Below are 21,382 nucleotides of genomic sequence, written 5' to 3'. Positions count from 1 at the left end.
TGGACACAGTTGCCTTAACAAGAAATAGGACTATGAAAATGAAGAATGTTAGTAGAATGTCTCTGCATATTTATTTCTGTGACTTCAGTTGGAGTTTGAAGTTCATTAACGTTGATGTTCCAAACTCAAGGCCAATTCTTATATTTGTATGCAGACTCAAAATTGCTGATATGCATTGTTGATGTGCATTGATTAAAGGAGAAATATGGGATGAGTGAAATGCACTCGTCCCCATAGTTTGAGCAGATGTGTGACACTGAAGATTTCACATGTCACCTCTACAGATTGAGAACTGAGCGATCACAAACCACTGATTGATCAGCTTATGGCTTCCCCCTGAAAAGAGCAGTGACTGTCAGTCACTTGTCCCCACAGTGATTCCCCCTCTATGGAGGCAGAGCCAGCTGTTAATCTGGCACCAGAGTGGATGCCAAAAATATTTTGTCTGGATTTTTCCCGGCTGCATCGCGGCTCTGCGCTGTCAGCATATAGCGGGTAATAGCCCGCTGTATGCTGAGTTTTGGGTCACAGGATGTCAGGCATTATCAGGCGTGCCCGTGGGCTGGCAGCGTTGAGGGAACCCACCGGCAGGAAGCGGCCTGAGAAGTCCGAGAACAGAAGTATAAAGGGGCAATCCAAAGGGGTAATCAGGTCCAATCCGGGTCGAGGCGGGCAGCAAATTTTCAGAGGCGGGAGGCGGTCCAAGGTCAATAAACAGGAAGTCCAGATGAAGGGTCGGGAAGCAAATGGCAAGGCATGCAGGAAGGGAGCTAGGTGATCACACCATAGGGTGGAATAGGGTGGAATAACTCAGCAACAAGCCAGGGCTCTGGCCAGGTTTTTATAGCCAGGGGATGTAAGACCACCCCCTGGTCACTGAGGCAAGCAGAGAGGTGGAAAGGTGTGTGCTGGGTACCTCCCCCAGCAAGGCCCACAGCTGATAGCCCTTATGGGCGCAGGCGCACTACGCGTGCACTCCCGGGCATGCATGCGCAGCTTGTGTACTGCACACGCGCCGCACAACTCGCGCATGCGCACCCGCCACCCGGGCGCCATGGGTTCTACTAGGCTGGAGGGGATCCCGTACCCTGCGCCGTGCCCGTTGGCCCTGTGAAGAGGTAACACCCCTGGTTTCCTGACACAGGATGACATTAGTAAATGTCCTCCCATGAACCTAAAAAGAACTACAGCCAAAAAAAGGTTGGCTCATAGATCTCTTTTAACTTAATAACCCTGTAACTAATTTTCCCACCTTAAATAGTTTACATCGTTTTTCAGTCCATGTTAGGCATTCATGTGGTGCACTATGTATTCCTACTTTTGTTTTCTTTTTATAACTTGGTAAACGGAGAAAAACATTTTAAAAAAGCATTTTATAATATTTGGTTGTTTCTATTTTTTTTGTCTGACTCTCACTTTACCAGTCCAGCCAAATGTCAATGTGCTTTCCTCTTTGTGAGATACAGTGACAGCAGAAGCAGAAGGTCTGGTTTGTAAAAAAACAAAAGTAATGACTATAATTGGCTGTCAAAGTGATCACATGATTGGAGTGGTTCCTAAGTGAGAGACTGTCACTGACAGCACAGTCTCAGAATTAGGAGTCTACAGCACTGCCGTTGACCTCCTTATCCTTTGCAACCCTTCAAATATTTTTATAACCATTTATTCACACATTGTTCAATATATTGTTGCTTTACATTATGATATACTGTATATATATTTGTACAGTGTGTATACGAGAGAAGAGCATGTGTTGCACTTTTTAATACATTTGTTGTTGTTTTGATTGGATCAAAAGTCAGCTTCATCAGGAAATGGTGGAGCAGAATGTGTCTCCAAATACTAGCTACTGCCATGTTATCCAAGCTGTAATGTGAGTGAATCCCTGGACTTGCTCATTTTGTCTTACATGGGGCCACAAGGGAATATCAGAAGAGACGCAGGCTATGAGTAAAGACAATAGCCTGTGTCACTGCCCAGTGAGGAAACTCACCCCCACATGCTGCTCCCTAATTGTCTGCTGCAGCTTTTTGGACCAGCAGACCATACTGACCACATTGTCGGGATGGATTCCCTCTCGCATTTTCCAATGAAGTGGACTTTTTGATCCGAGAAACGAAGATGGAATATTTTGAAAGCCTCTCCCTTGCTCTTCACTATATACACAAGATATAATGTAAACTAAGGGGTCTATTCACTAATAGTGAATAGCCGAATGCCGCTGTGCAGCATTCAGCTCGGCTGTTCTACTCGGTCCCTCTGTGAGACCGAGCAGAACAGAAAAATAGTTAAAAAAAGAGAAAAAAATAAATAGAAAACGATTGTGCGGAGCTAGCAGTGACAGCTAGCTCTGCCCAACTGTTTTCTATTGGCCAGCGGTTCTGCTGCCGTCAAAAAAAACAAAAACATTTTCGCCATAGGAATGCATTGCTAGATTCCTATTGGCTATTTCAATTTGCAATAGCCAATAGCAAAATAGCTATTGTACCCGCCCTCTGCTGCTGTCAATCACTAGTGGGGACCTGATGGAGAACTGCAGCAGTGGGCGGGTGCAATAGCTAGTTTGCTATTGCAAATTGAAATAGCCAATAGGCATCTAGCAATGCATTCCTATGGTGAAATGTATTTTCTTTTTTTTTATTCTGACACGGCTCCGTGTCAGAATAAAAAAAAGAAAGGAAAAGCAGAGTTTTTCTCCTGGGCGGCCGGGAGCGGGAGACTCCCGGAGCGCCCGGGAGAGTTAGGCTGTCTGGAGATCAGTGTCCCTGGTTAGCTGGTAACCAGGGACGCTGATCTCTCTGCAAGTGTCCGTAGCCAGCCGTAACATCACGGCTGGCTCTGCCCAGCTGCCAGAAGCAGGCTGTCGGCTGGCCGCTCGGCCAGCTTCGCCTTTCACCTCGGCTCAGTCGACCCGAAGCATATGCCTTCGGCTCGACTGAGCCGCTCGGCCGACTACGGCAGCTGTACGGGCTATAGTGAATAGCCCTTACAGCACCCCTTCGGTTCTACTGAACCGAAGGGGTCCTGGGGCCGAAGCTAGCCGAAGGATCGGCCGAAGCTACGGCTAGATCCTTCGGCAGCTTAGTGAATAGACCCCTAAGTTTATGTAACAATTTGCGGGGGGGGGAAAAATATACCATTATGTGTAGGGTTGTAAAGAATAAGGAGGTTAAAGGTGGAATGAATTAATTAATTTACTAGACTGCTGTAAATCTTTGTTTCTTATCTATTTTAATGGAGTAGAAAAAAAATAGATTTGTTTTAATTTTTTTCCCTTTTTTAGTTTTACCTGAATAACTCAGTACTTTAAATTCCAGTACATGTTTTCTTTGGCTTTCAATCTAATGGTTGGTTGTCTAAGAGATGCATCACTCTCTCTCTCTCTCTCTCTCTCTCTCTGAGAGAGAGAGAGAGAGAGAGGGAGAGAGAGAGAGAGTTAGAGAGGTGTGTGTCCTGCTCTAAGAGGTGTGTGTCCAAGTTCCACAATATAAAAAAGTGCAGAACACAAATAGAACCATTACACATGATCAAATCAAGAAAGATGAAGATTAAAGAAAAAATATTACTTAACTTAATAGCCAAATTTTTCCCACATTTCAGTAGCTCAAGTTGCGTTGTTTTTTTCTTTTTGTTGTTTTTAGCTCAGAAATGTATTAATTTGCTTTATTTTGCCACACACGGCCCAGTTATTGTGTGGCAGCAATTGGACATGTTGGCAGTATTGATTTTACAGTTTGATGGAAATTCTCTTGGACCAAATAATCAGAATAACAGATCATCTCCAGGTTTTGTTTGCTCAAACTGACGGTATCCTGGTGCCATGTAATATTGTGTTACCACTAGTGATGGGCCGAACACCCCCGTGTTCAGTTCGAATTCGAACTTTAGAACATGGAAAAGGTTAGAATTCCAACTCAATGCAAGTCTATGGGGCTAGAACTTTGAAAATCAATTGACCCCATTTTGAAGGCTTATATGCAAGTCATTGGCCATAAAAAGGGTATGGGGATTTGGGTACAGCCCTGTGGGACATGTGTCAATGAAAAAAAAAACTTTAAAAAAATATAGCTTTAAAGGAGCAATGATTTTAACATTGTTTAAAGTGAAACAATAAAAATAAAAAATACCTTTAAATATCGTGCCGGAGTGTGGACAGGGGGCTTATTCACATCAGGGTGACATCTTGGTCACATCAGATGCACCCCCCCCCCTTTGTGAATGAGTAAGTGGTACTTGTATCCCTACCCATTCACTAAAGGGTTACATAAAAGTTTTAAAAAAGACTTACCAGACGTTTGAAAAAAATACTTTCATTGAAAAAAAACAAAAAACAAAAGACATGTTTTTGACATGTCTTTAATTAAACCCCCCCACCCCCCCCCCACAAAAAAAATGTCAACCAACCAATGAGCCCTGCATATAGTATACCCGACTGGCCCCAAGTGCTACCCCTCTCTTCCCCAGTCTGAGCTTTACTGAACAGCAAAGAGGTTTATCTGAAGGCACCTTTAGGTACATGAAATAAAAACACAACAAAGGCTTTTGACAAGTCCTTTATTGTTACCCCCCCCAAAAAAAATTGATCCACCAACATAATCCAGGGTCAATCACGACGTCCAGCATTGTCCACGATGACGACGACGCGACGAAATAAAAAATAAAACAAGAAAAAAATAAATAGAAATAATAACATTTTAAAAAAAGACGCCCGCCGACCCATCCGCTCGCGACGAACTCCCGCCGCAGAATGGCATTCTGACAGATGCCGGCAAAATATAAACAATTGGGTGGAGCTAGCGGTGACAGCTAGCTAGCTCCGCCCAAGTGTTTACAGTTGTACGGCATCTGACAGTTGAGCCATGATTGGGCAAAGTCATTACTTTGCCCAATCATGGCTCTTACAGAGTACTGTGCCTTGATTGGGCAAAGTCTTGCATCTGACCCATGTTACCATATGGCTCTCTTGGATCTTGTCTTATACTGAGTGTGATATCCTCCAAATATGCAATGTTACTGGCCAGGGAGCTCATTGGTAAATGTCGCTGAAAGTGTTCAAAAGTCAAAAACAAATTGTCAGGCACTAGTCTTTCTTTATCAGTTACTGTGGGTCTAATGGTGCTCATATATTGGCTGAAATGTTTATTTGATGTTGAGGTTTATCAGACAGTTGATAGTACTAGTTGGAAGCTCATGTACTTTCAATGTGTACAGATGTCCATTTAAAACATCCAAAAACTGAGTATTTCCTCTCTTGAAAAAGAAAAGTACAGATATTCGATCTGCACTTAGAGGCAAATTCCATCCCAGGTGGATATTTCATTGCCCCTGAGTTGAACCACCTGCTAACTTCTTGTGTATCTCACAGACTTCAGTGGCGCAGTTCCTCCACAGGCATTTGCGCCTTCTATTAGGTCCATGGTGTCCTTCTCTTCCAGCAGGACTGCCTATTTGTTTGATTTGTCTATATAATGAATAATGTATAAGAAGAAGGTGATCTCCCCAGGTGGCTTTGTATAGATGGATGGAACTATCTATTCTCGTGGAAGTGATAGCAGCAAATATAAACAGTTAGAATGTAATTCAACTTAGCAACCATGCAAAACGAAAATATATTTTTGGGTAAAACTGACCTTTAATAAATCGTAACTCCCTCCTACACACACACACCCATCATAACGAGGGCCATAGATACGTATTAAGAGTGTACATAGCTCATGCTGAGATTGCAAGTTCTACATAGTCAGGGACATCCGTGGTTGTCTGTGTCTGGTCTGTAGGTGGCAAAATAAATATGAAAAAAAGAAAACTTCCATAAATACAACCCACTGCTTTATTTGTTTTTATTCTCCAAGCAGCCATCCTACTGGTTTTTAGTATTGTAGAGTGCTGTGATATAGATGTATTTCTCCAGGGAGGTGCTGCAACAAAATCAATTACTAGGCCTCAATTACTAAAGTTGCGTTTACACTGTAATTGTTGTTTACACTTCCTTGCTGGCGTAATATTTCTCACTTTCATGTGTTTGCATCTGCTTGAGTGCAAATAGAGCCATGCTCAATGGGGACCTCCGGGATATAACTGACACATAGTTAAAGTGCATCTAAACCCAAAAGCAAAAATGTCATACAGTGCAGCTTACCAGTCCTTAGATGTGATGGCTGGTTATTATTCGGCCAGTAAATCTGTTATTTTTCAACTTCCTCTAACATATCAAGTTGTCCAACATAAGTGTCAGATAGAATGTTGAGAAAAACCATTTAACACTGACAGGGGATATGACTGTGAAGGTTCTCATTCATCCAGGTCATGGTATATCTGTAAAAAATAAATCAAGGCAACTGGACTTGCTGTATTTTTTTTAAGACGTTGAAGACGTTTCACTGGTCATCTGACCAGTTTTCTTAGGGGGTTATTCACAAAGCTGCCAAAGGCAGCCGTGTGAATAACCGACCCGAAGTGAAGTGAGCCGAACACTGTTCAGCTATTCACTTCAGGCTTGTACGGCTGATTTCAGCCGTGCACCGACTTAAATCAGCCGTACATCGGCTTCCTGCGGCTGGGTTCGGGTCGGCCGAACATGCTCTGCATGTTCGGCTGACCCAAAGTGTAGAAGGAGTTCGACTCAGCTGATCCAACATCTGGATCGGCTGAGCCAAACCTCCGGCATCTCATAGGGGCCGAACAGCAGTAAGTGAATAGCCAAATGCCGCCGAGCGGCATTCGGCTTGGCTATTCTGCTCGGTACCTCTGTGGTACCGAGCAGAATAGAAAAACAGTTTAAAAAAGTAGAAAAAAATTGAAAATGATTGGGCGGAGCTAGAAGTGACAGCTAGCTCCGCCCAACTGTTTTCTATTGGCCGGGACCAGCTGTAATTACAATGAGAGCTTGTCCGAGGCGGCGGTGATATCAAAGCCGGATCTGCTAAGCTCTCATCGTAATGACAGATCAGCGTCCTGATCTGTCATTACGATGGATGCCGTTCTGTCATTACGATGAGAGCTTAGCAGAGCCAGCTTTGATATTATCGCCGCCTCCGACAAGCTCTCATGACAGTTCAGCATCCCCTGGTCACTAGGTAACAAGGGAATGCTGAACTGTCATTACACACTGGGAACTCGGCAGAGCCGCCGTGAAATCACAGGGGCTCCGCCGGGTTCTCAGTGTAATGACAGATCAGCGTCCCTGGTTACAAGGTAACCAGGGACGCTGATCTGTCTCTGCAAGTAGCCGGAGCCAGCCGTGAAATGGCGGCTGGCTCCGCCCAGCTGTCAGTAGCAGGCTGTCGGCCGGCCAATGGTCGGCCATTGGGCCAGCTTCGGCTTTCACCTCGGCTCGGGAGCTGTACGGGCTATAGTAAATAGCCTGTACAGCAGCCCTTCGGTTCTACTGAAACGAAGGGGTCCTGGGGCCGAAGCTAGCCGAAGGATCAGCCGTAGCTACGGCTAGATCCTTCGGCAGCTTTGTGAATAACCCTCCTACTATATTAATGTTCATCTGAAATTCTAACCGATGATACCCAGGTTTAGGAGAACTGGAGGATCACCATCTATTCACATGAAAGGAAATAATAAAAACAGACAAGATTGCATTTACCATTGTGTACATGAAAACACAGACACATAGGGAATTATTTATAAATCAGCCACCAAGAGATACGAAGGCCGAATGGTGTTCACAAGGCATTCTAGCCACTAGATGGAGCAGAGCAGTGTAGGAATATCCAATGCTCCTCGGCTCCATCTAATCTAGTGGCAAGAATGCCGGGCTAACATCATTTGGCCATAGTATGTCTCAGTGGATGATTTATACATCATCCTCATATAGTCAAGAATAATTATGGGGGTAACATATTTGAGGAGAACATGACGTGCACACATGCAATTAAAGGAACAGAATACCTTTTAGAAAAAAAATTATAAATGCACACATATGCCAAAAAGAAAAAAAATTAATTTTTTTTTTTTTTTTTTACATTGAGGAATGTAAAGCAGTGCAACTGATCATTGATCTACTGATTCACTGATCCACTGATTCACTGATCTATTGAGTCACTGGTCCACTGATTCACTGACCGCAGTTGCAATTCTTTACATGCTCCAATGCAAAAAAAATAATATATGCACATTTTTTTCATTATGAATATGTGTGCATTTATTTTTTTTCTAAAAGGTGGACTTTGCCTTTAATTACACGTGTGCACATCATGTTCTCCTCCAAAAAATCTCCGCTGCGCTGCCTAAGATGGGCGGCCTGGTGAGTAAACTCCTGAACCCGGTATAACTGGCTCACCAATGTTCCCAGAACACAGTGATCTGTTTCACTGATTTCAACACAAGCATAAAAAGTGCATTGACATTAAAAAAAGAAAAAAAAATTCCCTTTACTCTCCGTCCACATTAGCAGCGACATGTCCTGCCTCTGACCTTATTTTTATTTACATACTAAATACGACAACCGCTAAAAAACAAATCTGCACTCACAGGAACTTGATGTTTAAGGTTAAACAGCTTGTTTTCCTTCTGGAATATTTTTGGAAATCTTTTTTTTTAGAGATCGCTGAACCTGCAACAAAAAAGTTACTTTATGTGATACAGCTAACAGTCACACTTCTCTTACCTGCACACAAATTAGAGATTTCTGGAACTCACTCTGCAGCCTATTCTGGATCAGGAATAAAGGAGTTAGCTGTTTTTTTCTATTGCGTGACTAAAGAGGAAATCAGCTGTGTATTGGAAAATGTTGCTTTGAGCTATACTAACATCATTTGGAATATATTCCATTCTATTCTGTTCTATTCTGATTTTTATTTAAAACCTGTTCCCTTTTCCCCCCCAGAATATTAGGATTAACAAATAAATACATATATATATATATATATATTCCCTTAAAGTGTACAAAAAGCCTTTTTTTTATTTTGGTTAGCGTAGGGGAATATTTAAAGTGTATCTCCATTTCCACAGTCAAATTTCAGTTGTTATGTGCTCCCATCCACATGGAATACCCAAAAAATATTTCTTACCTTTTAGATATTTCTTTGGAGGAGGTCTTTGTGCAGATTGCATTCGATTCAGAATAGTTTGAAAGGGAGTTTGTGCCCATAGACAGACCAGGGACACACTGAGTTTCTTCTCATTAACATACAAGGATTCTAGATATTTAACCCTTCGTTAGGACAGACAGTGTTTAAATCTAGTTTACAAAATCTACATAAACTGGGTTTTTCTTTGGTAGCCCATAAAACATATACATGTATATCTATACATGGCATAAAACATCACAATGAATGTATACATTTTAAAATATTGTCCATATGATTAAAATATTCCTTGTAATCATGTGGACAATGTTTAAAATGTATAAATAAAATGTGATGTTTTATCCTATGCATAGATTATGTTTTACAGGCTACCGACAAAGAAAACACACTTTATGTAGATTGTGGATATTGGACAAATATTAGGGCGGTGGTACCGATACCAGGGATATTGGGTCTACCTATATAAGATAAATACAGCTGATATTGAAATCTGCCATCTGCCAAACTTTAAAGCACCATGCACAAAGATATAAGAAATGTACTGATCATATACATATTTTTTTATGGCCAAAAAGTTCTGGCAGAAATGATCAGCAAAGTGTTTGCATATAGATGAGTAAGCATATACATAAGCATGTACTGTATGTGTTTAATTGCAAAAAATTATTGTTCTTTTCCCCCTGCTCTATTATCCATGTCACTTTCTTGTTTTGACTTAATTTATGCACGTATGTATGCCTTTGCACTCGTTTACGCATGTCTCTTTTGAAACAAAATACAGAAGCCTTCTGATCCATAAACTAAATGCACTGTGCATTGCCTTTTTTCATGGTTGTGTGCATGTGGCCTAATTTCGCCCCTCTATAACATTACATGGGGGAAGCTAGGTAGGTTTTTCTTTAAGGAAAAGGCAATTAAAAATGGAAGCAGCAATTTGTAATTATTTTTACTAATGAATTACTTTTTATGTTTTATGTTATGTTTTATTAATATTTAAGATTGTTAATATTAATAATAATTATTATTATAACAAATATAAAATAGATGTTATCCCAAATGAGCTGTAAAAGTGAAAATATACTTTACGACCACTGTTACTTTTTTTCCCCTTTACTTCCTGTCCCAGAGGCACAGCAGGAAGTAAGAAGAGATCTTTTCAGGGGATATCCACTCTTTTAGACAGTTGTCACCAGAACAGGTTGGATTGCTTTTGGAAGATTTTTCCCTCACCTCATGTTCCTGTACAACTTTACGATTAATTTTCTAGCATGAAACGCGTAGGTAATTCTCACCTACTAACAGAAAGTTGACGGGTGTTTCATTTTTATTTCACTCCTTCCAAAACAAAAAGCATTCACTTTAAAAAAAGACCATTGTAAGGAGAATATCTTCTTCTGGTATCTGTATTCGCTTATTACATAAACAATGGTATTCAGTGGAAGAATTCCTTTATGTTATTTATATTATTCTCCAAATTTGCACACAAACCAAACTGTCCATCAAAAGTGACAGTTACGGGGTTGGGCCAAACTATGACACTGGCGGGGGTGTTTACAACGGTCAGATTTTATTTGTATGGTTTAACCCTCGACAAAAAACTGTTGCTACAACTGCTTAAAATATATTTGTTGAAGTTCAGCTTTCATTTGTTTGTCTCTTACTAAAAGTCTACACACAGCTGTAAAAAGTCGCAAAGTCAAGCATTTTTGTTTTAGGATCATCATGCAGATATATTACTTTCAATGGGAACATGCACAGAGGTGCGTAAACATGCGCTCCATTTAGATCCATACAGTCCGTGTACCCATCGCAAACAAGTGTTTGCCTGATGAAGTGGATCCTGTGAGACCGTGAAACGTAGTTTAGAGTGTTCTACTTGCAACTAGTACGTTAATAAACACATACTGAACTTGCTTTGGAGTGCCGGTGTCCATCCTTTACCCATTTAGATCCATCACACCAAATCTGTACATACATTTTAGACACAGGTACACAGATTCGTACACATGTACATGAAACCCAAACAAGAAAATGACATTGAAAACAGAGCAGGAGGAACGGAAAGAGAGTTTTACGCATTTGTGTTCACACGTCTAAACACGAGCATTCTGCTGATCATTTACACGGGAAGTTTTGTCCAGAAAAAAACATGCCTATATGATCAGTACATTTCTTAGACTTAAAGGAAAACTCCGTGATTTTTTACAAATGAACCCTTTAACTCCGCACTACAAGGATCACTTCTAATGAACCTGCTTTAGACGTCGACGAAGCCTAGGGAAGACAAGGCGTTTCACCTCTTAGACAAAATGAGCAGTTAACACTTGCAGTGCGGGGGTAGCCCCACTGCAAGGGTTAATTTTTTTTAAAATCCTGAAGGTCTTCTTTAAACTATATGTCCATCTAATGCTGTAGTCACATAGTGAAAAGAGCAATAAAAGATCATAAGATTCTCTCTTATATTTCCCACATGATCGTCTTGATAAGTGTTTATAGCTCAGACATGTCAAGCTTAAAGATGCTTCCATTAACTTAAGGAGTCGCCTCTAAAATGGCTGCACAAAGCACGACGTTAATGGAATGAGGAGGGAAAATCACACATGGGAAACAACTACATTTGGCCACATGCAGGGTGACAACACTGCTGTGCAATTTCACTGCAGAACAAACAGCGTTGTCACCCTCTTAAGGACCCATTTACACCACTGTGTGCTGTGTTAATGCTAGTGTCAGACTGCATCATGCATGCCATTTTTTTATTTTCTCCATAGTTCTGCTTTAGATAGAATTTTATAATTTATAAAAGTGAACACTTCCTTATAACTGAAACTTATCTAAAAATGTGTCAGCAATACTGTAATGTTGACTTACAGGGGATATTTTGAAAGCTTCACTTTGGCATTAATAAAGAGGTGTGTTTGATGCTGAGGCCATGGTGTTGAGAATATTTGGAAACAATGAAGAAATCTTTAATAATGAAATTAGTGCTGCTGTGGCAGCCAGAGGTGGAAAAATCAATGGGTTTGGTGTCATAGCTAGCACAGCAGCCAAAAAACTACACACAGTCACAGATGTCACAGATGTCAGTATGCCCTGTGGTCAGACACTGCAGAAAATAAATACTGAAGTCCTTTTAAAGTGTATTTCCATTTTTGCAGCCAGATATCCTGCTTAGTTCTCCCCATCTATGTTATATTGATGAGGGGGCTAGGGAGTTGTGTTTACTATAATTAACTCTGTGTGTACTGTGCTGGCAGATCTGCGTTATCAGTTGTAAACTACATGTGCATATTGTCTGTCCTACTAAAGGGTTAAAGATATCAAAGCTTGGGTTCTGCATTGTATGTTAATGCACTTTTAGTACCGTCTCTCCCTGAAGTGTCCCTAAGCACTTTGCGAGTTATTGTGAACAATACAAGCTCTGCCTATAGAGTTTTGAGCATAAGCCTGTTCAAAAGTAGTGGTGAGCTCAGGGTCGGACCACACCCGGTCTGAACCTGAGCTTCTCTGAATCCGAAAGGGATGTTAGGCCACCTGCCCAATCAGCTGTGGGCTAGGGCATTCCCACAGCTGCACATAAACAAATGGGTTTATGTGTGATTTAGGCTGTCCCTGCTAGCTCCGCCCAATCGTTTTCTATTTGGTTTTTCTACTTTTTAAAACTATTTTTCTATTCAGAATAGCCGAGCCAAATGCCGCTCTGCGTCATTTGGCTATTCACTCACTGCAGTTCGGCATCTATAAGAGTAGGCCGAACAGCAGCGAGTAGCCTGCCGGAGGTTCGGCTTAGCCGATCCAGATGTTGGATCGGCTGAGTCAAACTCCTTCTGCACTTCGGGTCGAGCATGCTGAGCATGTTCGACCGACCCAAAGCCAGCCGAAGCAAGCCGATATACGGCTGATTTCAGCCGTACCAGCCTGAAGTGAATAGACGAACAGCGTTCGGCTCACTTCACTTCGGGTCGGTTATTCACTCGGCTGCCTACGGCAGTTTTGTGAATAGACCCCTAAGCTTCATCACAGTTTGTCATATCTGCTTTAGGCTGATTTGGTATTTCAAGTGAAGCAGTTTTACAAGGTTATTCACTAAAGAGTGAAGAGTTTGGAGAAGGCAGGAGAAGTGAAGAATCTAGGACAACGTAGCTGATTTGGAAAGATTCTCCAATTCAGCTCACTTTCCAGTTCAGTGATGTTGTTCACTTCTCCTCCCTTCTCCAAACTCTTCACCCTTTTGTTAAGAACCCTGTAAGTCTCTTTTCTAAGCCCTCTGAATATCTGTTCTCTGATGCTTACAATGTTGTTGTATTTGGTCAGCAATGGCAATATCTTTACAGTATCATTGGATATGCTTAGGCCAAAACTGTCAGTGGAGATGCTTTTTTCCAGGATAGAATATTATGGCCAATAGTCTATTATTCCCCTTTGTCAAGGCGGAATTTAGCACTGGAGCCAATGGTCACACCGTATGCCTTCTGTTATGATATAACCATAACACCGTATATAACCACAGTTGTGAGGACAATTGGTTATTGTTTTATAACATCTGACTGCTCTTTAGTGACTATGGCTAACTTTATTACGCCCACCTTGGTTTCGAATTAGCAAATTGTCCTGGAAATAGATAGTATTACAAGGCATTCCCCATCGAAAATACAAAAAACTGCCCAGGCAGTTTGTATGTATGTAAATGCTACAAACCTCATTTGTAAAACAGCAACAACTCATATTTGATTCAGCAAAACACATGCCTATTTACTACACTAATTAAATGTTCTAAATTGATTTAACCCAAAACAACCAATGAAATTTGGTTGCCATGGGTTACTGCACTTTTCACATAATCATAGCACTGGGTATAGAGAGAACATAAAATGTGAGTGCCGGTACCCATAGCATACAATCAGAATTATTTTGTCACTGGTCAGACTTTGTTAAACTAAAACTAAGTGGTTGCTATGGGTTGCTGCATTCTATACATTGAATTGCTAATTAAATCAAACTTTATACATGCATACATATTTTGGCTAACAAAGAATTTATGAGTAAGTTACTTTTTTTTTATGATTCCTGAGTATGTTTTGTTCTATTTTCTATTGTTCTGTTTCTTTCTATTGCATTGTGTTGCATGTATTCTCTCATCTGTCCCACTTATATTATACACATTCAAATATGTAGGCACATGTGTATCGGCATGCATGTACTGTAGGGACATTAACTGACTGTATTACTATACTGGGTACAGGAGGATAACCAACCCTTTATATTTTACATTAAATGTATAATCCTAGCAAAATATTTCACTCTGGGCATTTTCAGCAATCACTATACAACAATATTATTATTATTATACAGTATTTATATAGCGCCAACAGTTTGCACAGTGCTTTAATGTTTCCATTTCTCGGTACAATTGTATACAAAAATAAAATGTTTTTTGTTTTCTGTAGTATTTAAGATTGCTCTGTAAGGAGGATAGAAGTTGATTGTTTCAGTGAAAGTACGGAAAAGGAAATAAAACAATTTGAGGAAAATTGTTCCTGAATATATAACAAAAATGAATTTTTAATAAAGCAAACCTAGCAACACATCAAAGAAAATTCATCTATTATTTATTTTATTTTATTTTTTTGCTCTTTTTTTTACTATTGTATGTGTATTTTTACCACCCTGAGATGTACACAACAGGAATGCGTGCATAATGGCACATGCAAAATTTCCTGTTCTTGGCAGTGTTGTTTCCATATTGTCTGATGGGTGAGTGGATTCACACCAATTATTGTGCAAAGAGTTTCAACTCCTTTAGTAAATGACCTTCTTTGCCTAATTTAAGTTTTAGGGACACTATAGTGTTAAACTTCCATCTGTGACCTGTTTCAGATCGGATGATGATACAGTTCTGAGTAGCAGTAAACTGGAGGAGACAGAAAGCCCCTCTGTGGATCATGACAAGTATGACCTGATTACAAAGCACCCTTGTCCTGCACTGCAACATTCGCACTGGCAACACACTTGTGTCTATTAGGATGCAGAGTTTTTCGCCCGTGGGTACAGGAAGACTCCCTTCACGTTTCATTAACAAATATAAATCGCTGTAATTACAAAGGCTGAACAGGAATTAGTCTGCGATTTGCCGGTAAATCTGGTTTTATTTGCCAGCAAGTGCAGTGGAGGACAAAGCAAACACCCATTCAAACCGTTCTGTTTGTGAGCACGTAGATGTTTGACAACCTCATTCACCTACAGCCATGGCTACTGAAGCTAAACCAAAGACACAAGCCAGCCACAAGGTCCAGGAGACGCTGAGACTTGGACACACACAACCCGGAGTGTCACAGCTAGCGCAGTACAAGTATGAGGCTTGGTTCTCCATTGTGGAACTAGAAGTCTGTCTCAACATTCCTGGTCTCACACACAGAAAGCTCCGGCATACTCTGCTTTAGTTCATCTTTACAGTCTACCAGTTTCAGTGATAATGCACATTTATTTTGATATATAATATTATATTATACTGAAAACCGAGAATTCTGAATTAAAAATGAAGGCACGGACCTTATTATCACTGGAACTAATGAAGTCCGCGAAAATTGAGTTACTACTCCAAAGGACCGTTGTTGTTTTATTAACATTCACAAACAAAATTGCTTTGTGCAAATAAAACCTGTTTTGTGACTATTTCCCTTTCCTGTTTTATTAAATGGGCACCAAAGATTTGATATCACTTCGCTGTCAGACCTATGTAAGAACAGTTCTCGTTACCCATAGCAACTTCTCAGAGTCTGTTGGGCCGATTTACTAAAGGAGTTTAGAACATTGACACAATGCATTGTGCGAATATTCATTTTAGTTATCCAATCATATGAAAAGCAAACTTCTGTTCACTTGAAGTGAATATTCACAGAACGTATTGTGTTACCTGTCTCGACTTATTTAGTAGCGCAACCTCTTTGTCTTTTCACTTCAAAGCAGGAGCCCAGAAATGGGAGCTGGAGGCTGGTTGCTGTGTGTAACAAACCAATTCCATGTTAGCAGCACACTTCTCTCACACCAGCCTCTGAAGACACACACACAGAGTAATTTTATAGAGAATAGGGAAGGTGTGTTTGTGGGTCTGTGTACAGCACCAGGTCATGTGTATACACTATAGATGTACACTGTGCTGTACAGAATGAGGAAGGCGAGAGAGTGATGTCTGTCTGTGTGTAATCAATAAATCAGGAGAGATACATCTTATACTGAAAGGTTCCCTCCTCTATGACTATAAACTGAGATGGCCTTCTATCTATCTATCTATCTATCTATCTATCTATCTATCTATCTATCTATCTGTCTGTCCATCTTTGATATACTCATTATATATGTTGGATACCTGCTGCTATAGAGTCATTTCATCCTCCCTGCCTTGGGATATAAGTCAAGATTTATATTAGCCTGAATTTTCAAAGGAGTTGAAAATCTTCACACAATTAACTTATCCAATCCTGTGAATAGCATATTCCTGTTTACTGCCTTCATCTGCATATGATTCGATAATTGAAGTGAATACTCACATAATTTGCATGAAGATTTTCAACTCCTTCAGTAAATCAGCCCAATGTGTCACTTCTAATTTAAATATGAAATCTACCTATTTTATATGATATCTATCTATCTATCTATCTATATTTTTTTTATCATTCTATCTATCTATCTATCTATCTATCTATCTATCTATCTATCTATCTATATTTTTTATCATTCTATCTATCTATCTATCTATCTATCTATCTATCTATCTATCTATCTATCTATCATACATTCTATCTATCTATCTATCTATCTATCTATCTATCTATCTATCTATCTATCTATCTATCTATCTATCTATCTATCTCTCTCTGTATCATCTTTCTACCCATCGTTTTAATCTTTCTATAAAATTCCACCTCCCTTGCTTTCGATCTATGCAAACAACTGCCCAGCGTCACTTTTAATAATATATATTTCGGAATCAATGATTGGTATAGTGGCTGGAATGCTGCTGGGGGTTCCCCATCTTTCTGCATTCATCACACATTTGTATATTGTGATAAAACAACAATCAAATTAAACGCTCCGTGCTCGGGGGTGCTTTTAATATTCCTATTTTTATTATAAAATAAAAGCAGGGATATTTCTGAATGTTTTATTCACATCATATAAACATAGAACAAAAAAAAAGTCAACTGACCTGATCCAAAACTTTTAAAAGGGGTCTGATAATGTCATTTAGAGGATAATGGAAAGTGCTTTGATTTAGGGAATACAGACGAGCAGGTCCTGCGACAAGATTTGATTAAATACCCTGGATTATGACCTTGTCCTGGACACCTGCAATGCAGAGCTAGAGTCTGGGAAGATATGGAGGAAGTGTCCACAGAGGCAGAGATAACAACAGAGGCGATCAGAGGCGCAGTCCTAGTTCCAATAGACCGACGTTTATAGATCCTGGAGGCTCGCAGCAGCAGTAGAGGAGGGAGGACCGCTTGGTGCCAGGTGGGAATCACTGATGAGCTCTAGTGAGACAGCCAGCGGCTCTTAGGTTACAAGGCTGGAATTATAATTTAAAGGTGAGAGTTTAGAGATTTAGGACAGGTGAGAAGGTCACCACTGGAGGCACTCTACCTTCAGTCCCATGGGAGGATGGAGTAGCCATGGAAAGTTTGGTGAAGTCACCTCTCCCCCTAGTCCTGGTTGGACTTTATCCAGTCTTAAGAGCCCAGATCCACCAGGTTGGACGACATTGGGTTGAGGATTGAGTCTTGCAAAGTGTGGTGGTGCATAGAATCCGCTCCTGGCACAGGGATGGCGCTGGGGCCCTGCGGGTGGCCCATGCCATGGAGAGCCTGGAGCCCCGGGTTGGAACTCAGCAGTAAGGCTGGACTCGATGAGTTGTGGTCGGGGGTGCCGGAGGGCGTTTTGTCGTCGTCTGAACTTCCCAGGAGCGTTTTCCCACCGTTCATAGAAGACGATAACGGGTTGTGACTGTTGGAATTGGAGTTTTCGTTATTCTCCCTTAAAAAACAACAGATATACAAACGTATAAATGTCTAGGCTACAGCTCCCGATCAAACGCTGCATGTGTATGAAGCCATCTGACAGAGCCGAGCGATTCGATCTATAGAACTATCTGTCTGAGCCAACTTCACCAAATTCAAATGTGTTCATAGGAAATGACAAACAGGCAAAGGACCGAAAATGTCGGCCAAACAGAAATCAACTGTAACTGTTCTCATGTCTATTCTAAACTCAGGAACAATTATTTCTAGTTGGTTGCTATTGGTGATTGGACATTTCAGTGACTCAGGACAAATATATTCTAAGATGTTTTCTTAAGCAATTAGTTATAGAACCCATATAATTTACAGAGGCTTTACATATGTGGTAGAACTACAAGTCCCAGCATATCCTATCAAGCAATAGCAATATTTATACCTAGGTAGAGAATATGCCTCCTGTTAAAGCTAAAGAATCAGCAATCTTTCTTCAAGTTAATGTTAGATTGCTCTACATTCAATCATGAGTTTGCTAAAATAATGTACCATATACTGTGTGTGTGTGTGTGTGTGTGTATATATATATATAATATAAATCTGACAGTGCTGTCTCAGAAAGTTTTCTTACTCTTGATTCGTTTTGGCCATTAGGATAACATACAAAAACACACACACACCATTTTATAATTTGCCCTATCATGAACTGAAATCTGAAATCTAAATGCAATTTACCATTGCTGTCTGCGCTGATTTACTAATAAGCCTGGATTTGTAACACATTTAGGAAAGACACATGTTCAACTAGTTAGTAAAAATCTATCATATATACAGTATATACACAAATAATCACGTAAGCATACATTTTCAAACCTATTGGTATATCTATGGGTTTGTGTGTGTGTGTGTGTGTGTGTGTGTGTGTGAATAATGATTGTATATAATGATGATGATAATAATAATAATACAAATAATAATAATAATGAAATAATAATAATACTTATTATTATTATTATTGTAATTTTTCTTCTTCTACTTATTATTATTATTATTATTATTATTTTCAATGGAATACTGAATTATGACCATAAACAGGAAGAATACAATATTTGCACAGTACATTGGCCATCTGATAATGCTGAATTCTATCCCATAAATTGCAGCTGAGCACATTACTACAATGTAACACATAATAAAATCATTGTCAGCGATCTTCTATATCTGCAGTTTAGTCCCTGTAGTGTATAGTGTGTTATTGTGTACTCACGTGTGTTTACAAATACTTGTGTGTCATCAGATACTGCAATACCCCTCTTTCAAATAAACAGACATATGTATATACATGTATGTGTATGTATTATAATACATACAATAAAATCTACTCGGGAGAGTTTGGTCAACCCCAATCTTGTTTATGAAATGATATAGTACATAGTATCTGTCACAGAGAAAATAGTATATTTGTATAAGTGAAGACTATAGCATTAAATGCATGTATATTATAATTTCTACATAGTCACGGTTGTATGTTCACCATAATGGTGTAAGTTATACTTAATATAATAATTAAAAAAATGTATTATTATCATCACACAACTAGTGAAAATATTAGTATTTGCAGATGAATGTTATCTTTAGGTATCTTTTATTTTTTCATTTGCATTTATTTGACACATTTGCATGTTATCTGGCGATTTTAAATTAAACTACTTCACTTTTAAAAGTTATAAACTGATTGTAGAAATGTTAAAAAACATTTTTCTGTTAAATGTTGAAAATCCCAGATACCTAAATCTTATCTTAATGTGAATGCCATCTAAGTCCGTTTTAATTTAATCGGGTTCTTTAGGATTTTGTACAGTCGTGGCACAATATTAAAAACTAATGTTACAACACACAAAATTAAATGGTGAATTCAACTGATAATGTGAATCTTGGACTAAGAACTGTAATTATACCTTGGCTAAAATATCAACCATCCCCGAATCTTTCCTTATTAATATTTCCACCCTTGATTAACTTTATAAGCCACTTAAATATTTTTATTGCAGAGATCTGTCATAACTCTTTACCAGTAACGATCTGCTAGTTTATATAATTAATAGGCACTAAATGATGGCATAAAGTAATAGGAGTCAGATTGTAAAACGATAGTGATATCCGGGCCTTGGATGAAATAATATAATACATGAATGTCTGCCTAGAGAAGCATTGCCATTTTTTTTAACGTTATGTATATGTAGCTGTGCTAATAATAGCCACCCAGCCCCAGCCTGTAGGCTGATAGGATGGTTGATTGTAATAATCATTTAATTATATGTTTGCTATCTGACCTGACACTGAGTAGTTCATGTCCATCATCATTACACGATGAGGGAGTTATATTGCCATCCAGTGAAAGCTGGAGCTTAATGAGGTAGGTTAGTGAGAGCAGGCGTGGGATGGGGTATCCTCTGTGACAGGCACACAGCAGCTCACATTGGCTTTCAATGCAGCACATAACAACAACATATTCCATAGAACACTGATATGTGCCTCTGGGGCAGTGATCCGGCCAATTGGGGTATGCCCGGGGCTGTTCTGATACAGGGACACAAGTGCACAATCATTCTTATGATGTATCTTATGTATCTGTATTAATAATACAGATCCTTTAGCTAGTTGTGTATTATATCAGTAGTATTGTAAATGTAATTCTGTAATGTTCCTAGCTGCATAGTGTCTCCTCAAGGGCTCATTGCCAGCTTTATCATCAGTATTTGAAAAAAACAAAAAACCCCAAACAGTTAAATATGTCTTCCCTATATTAAAAGTGTTGCCATTCAGAATCTTCAAATTTCTATGAAAAGAATTATACGATCCGAACCTACCTACCTACCTAGCTGATTGAATAGATCCTCAATATTGCAAATTTAGTTCTGTCATGTTCCCCAGTCTCTACCTGGTGTTCTCGATGTAACATGGCCACAAACAGCTTTCTTCAGTATTTTATATATAATGTATTCATTATTTTAGAAGCGTTTCTATATAGAATCTTCAACATTGTATGAAACAATTTCATATAATATTCTACACTTTCCGTGTCAAATTTATTCTATTATAGAGATATGTCCAGATAAAATATCTTCAGTATGTATGACCATTTCTAAATATTATGCTCTAAAGTATTTTTGTGTAATATCTTGAACATGATATGACCATTTGTAATTATTATCCTTCAGTCTTGTCTGAGTAATATCTTCAACATTGTATGACGACTATTTCTACACAGACTTTTGAAAGTTCTATTAAAAAATGTATAGTATATCCTAAACATGTATTAGATAATTTAGTATA

General features: G+C 39.4%; 1 protein-coding gene across 2 annotated transcripts in view; it reads right to left on the bottom strand.

Annotated features, from left to right (window-relative positions):
• Window positions 1–17,718: 17,718 nt before the first annotated feature.
• Window positions 17,719–21,382, bottom strand: part of SIX2 (SIX homeobox 2) — a 5,904-nt gene continuing 2,240 nt past the window's right edge. For both annotated transcript variants that reach the window (XM_018576294.1, XM_018576295.1), the window contains exon 2: window positions 17,719–18,068. In XM_018576294.1, the coding sequence (XP_018431796.1) occupies window positions 17,765–18,068 (304 nt within the window). In that variant the 3' untranslated portion in view covers window positions 17,719–17,764. The remainder of the gene's footprint in view (window positions 18,069–21,382) is intronic.

This window comes from Nanorana parkeri, unplaced genomic scaffold (genome assembly GCF_000935625.1).
Source record: "Nanorana parkeri isolate BGI_ZX_2015 unplaced genomic scaffold, ASM93562v1 scaffold63, whole genome shotgun sequence".
NCBI lineage: Eukaryota > Metazoa > Chordata > Amphibia > Anura > Dicroglossidae > Nanorana > Nanorana parkeri.
This window is presented reverse-complemented; position numbering and strand designations above follow the sequence as displayed.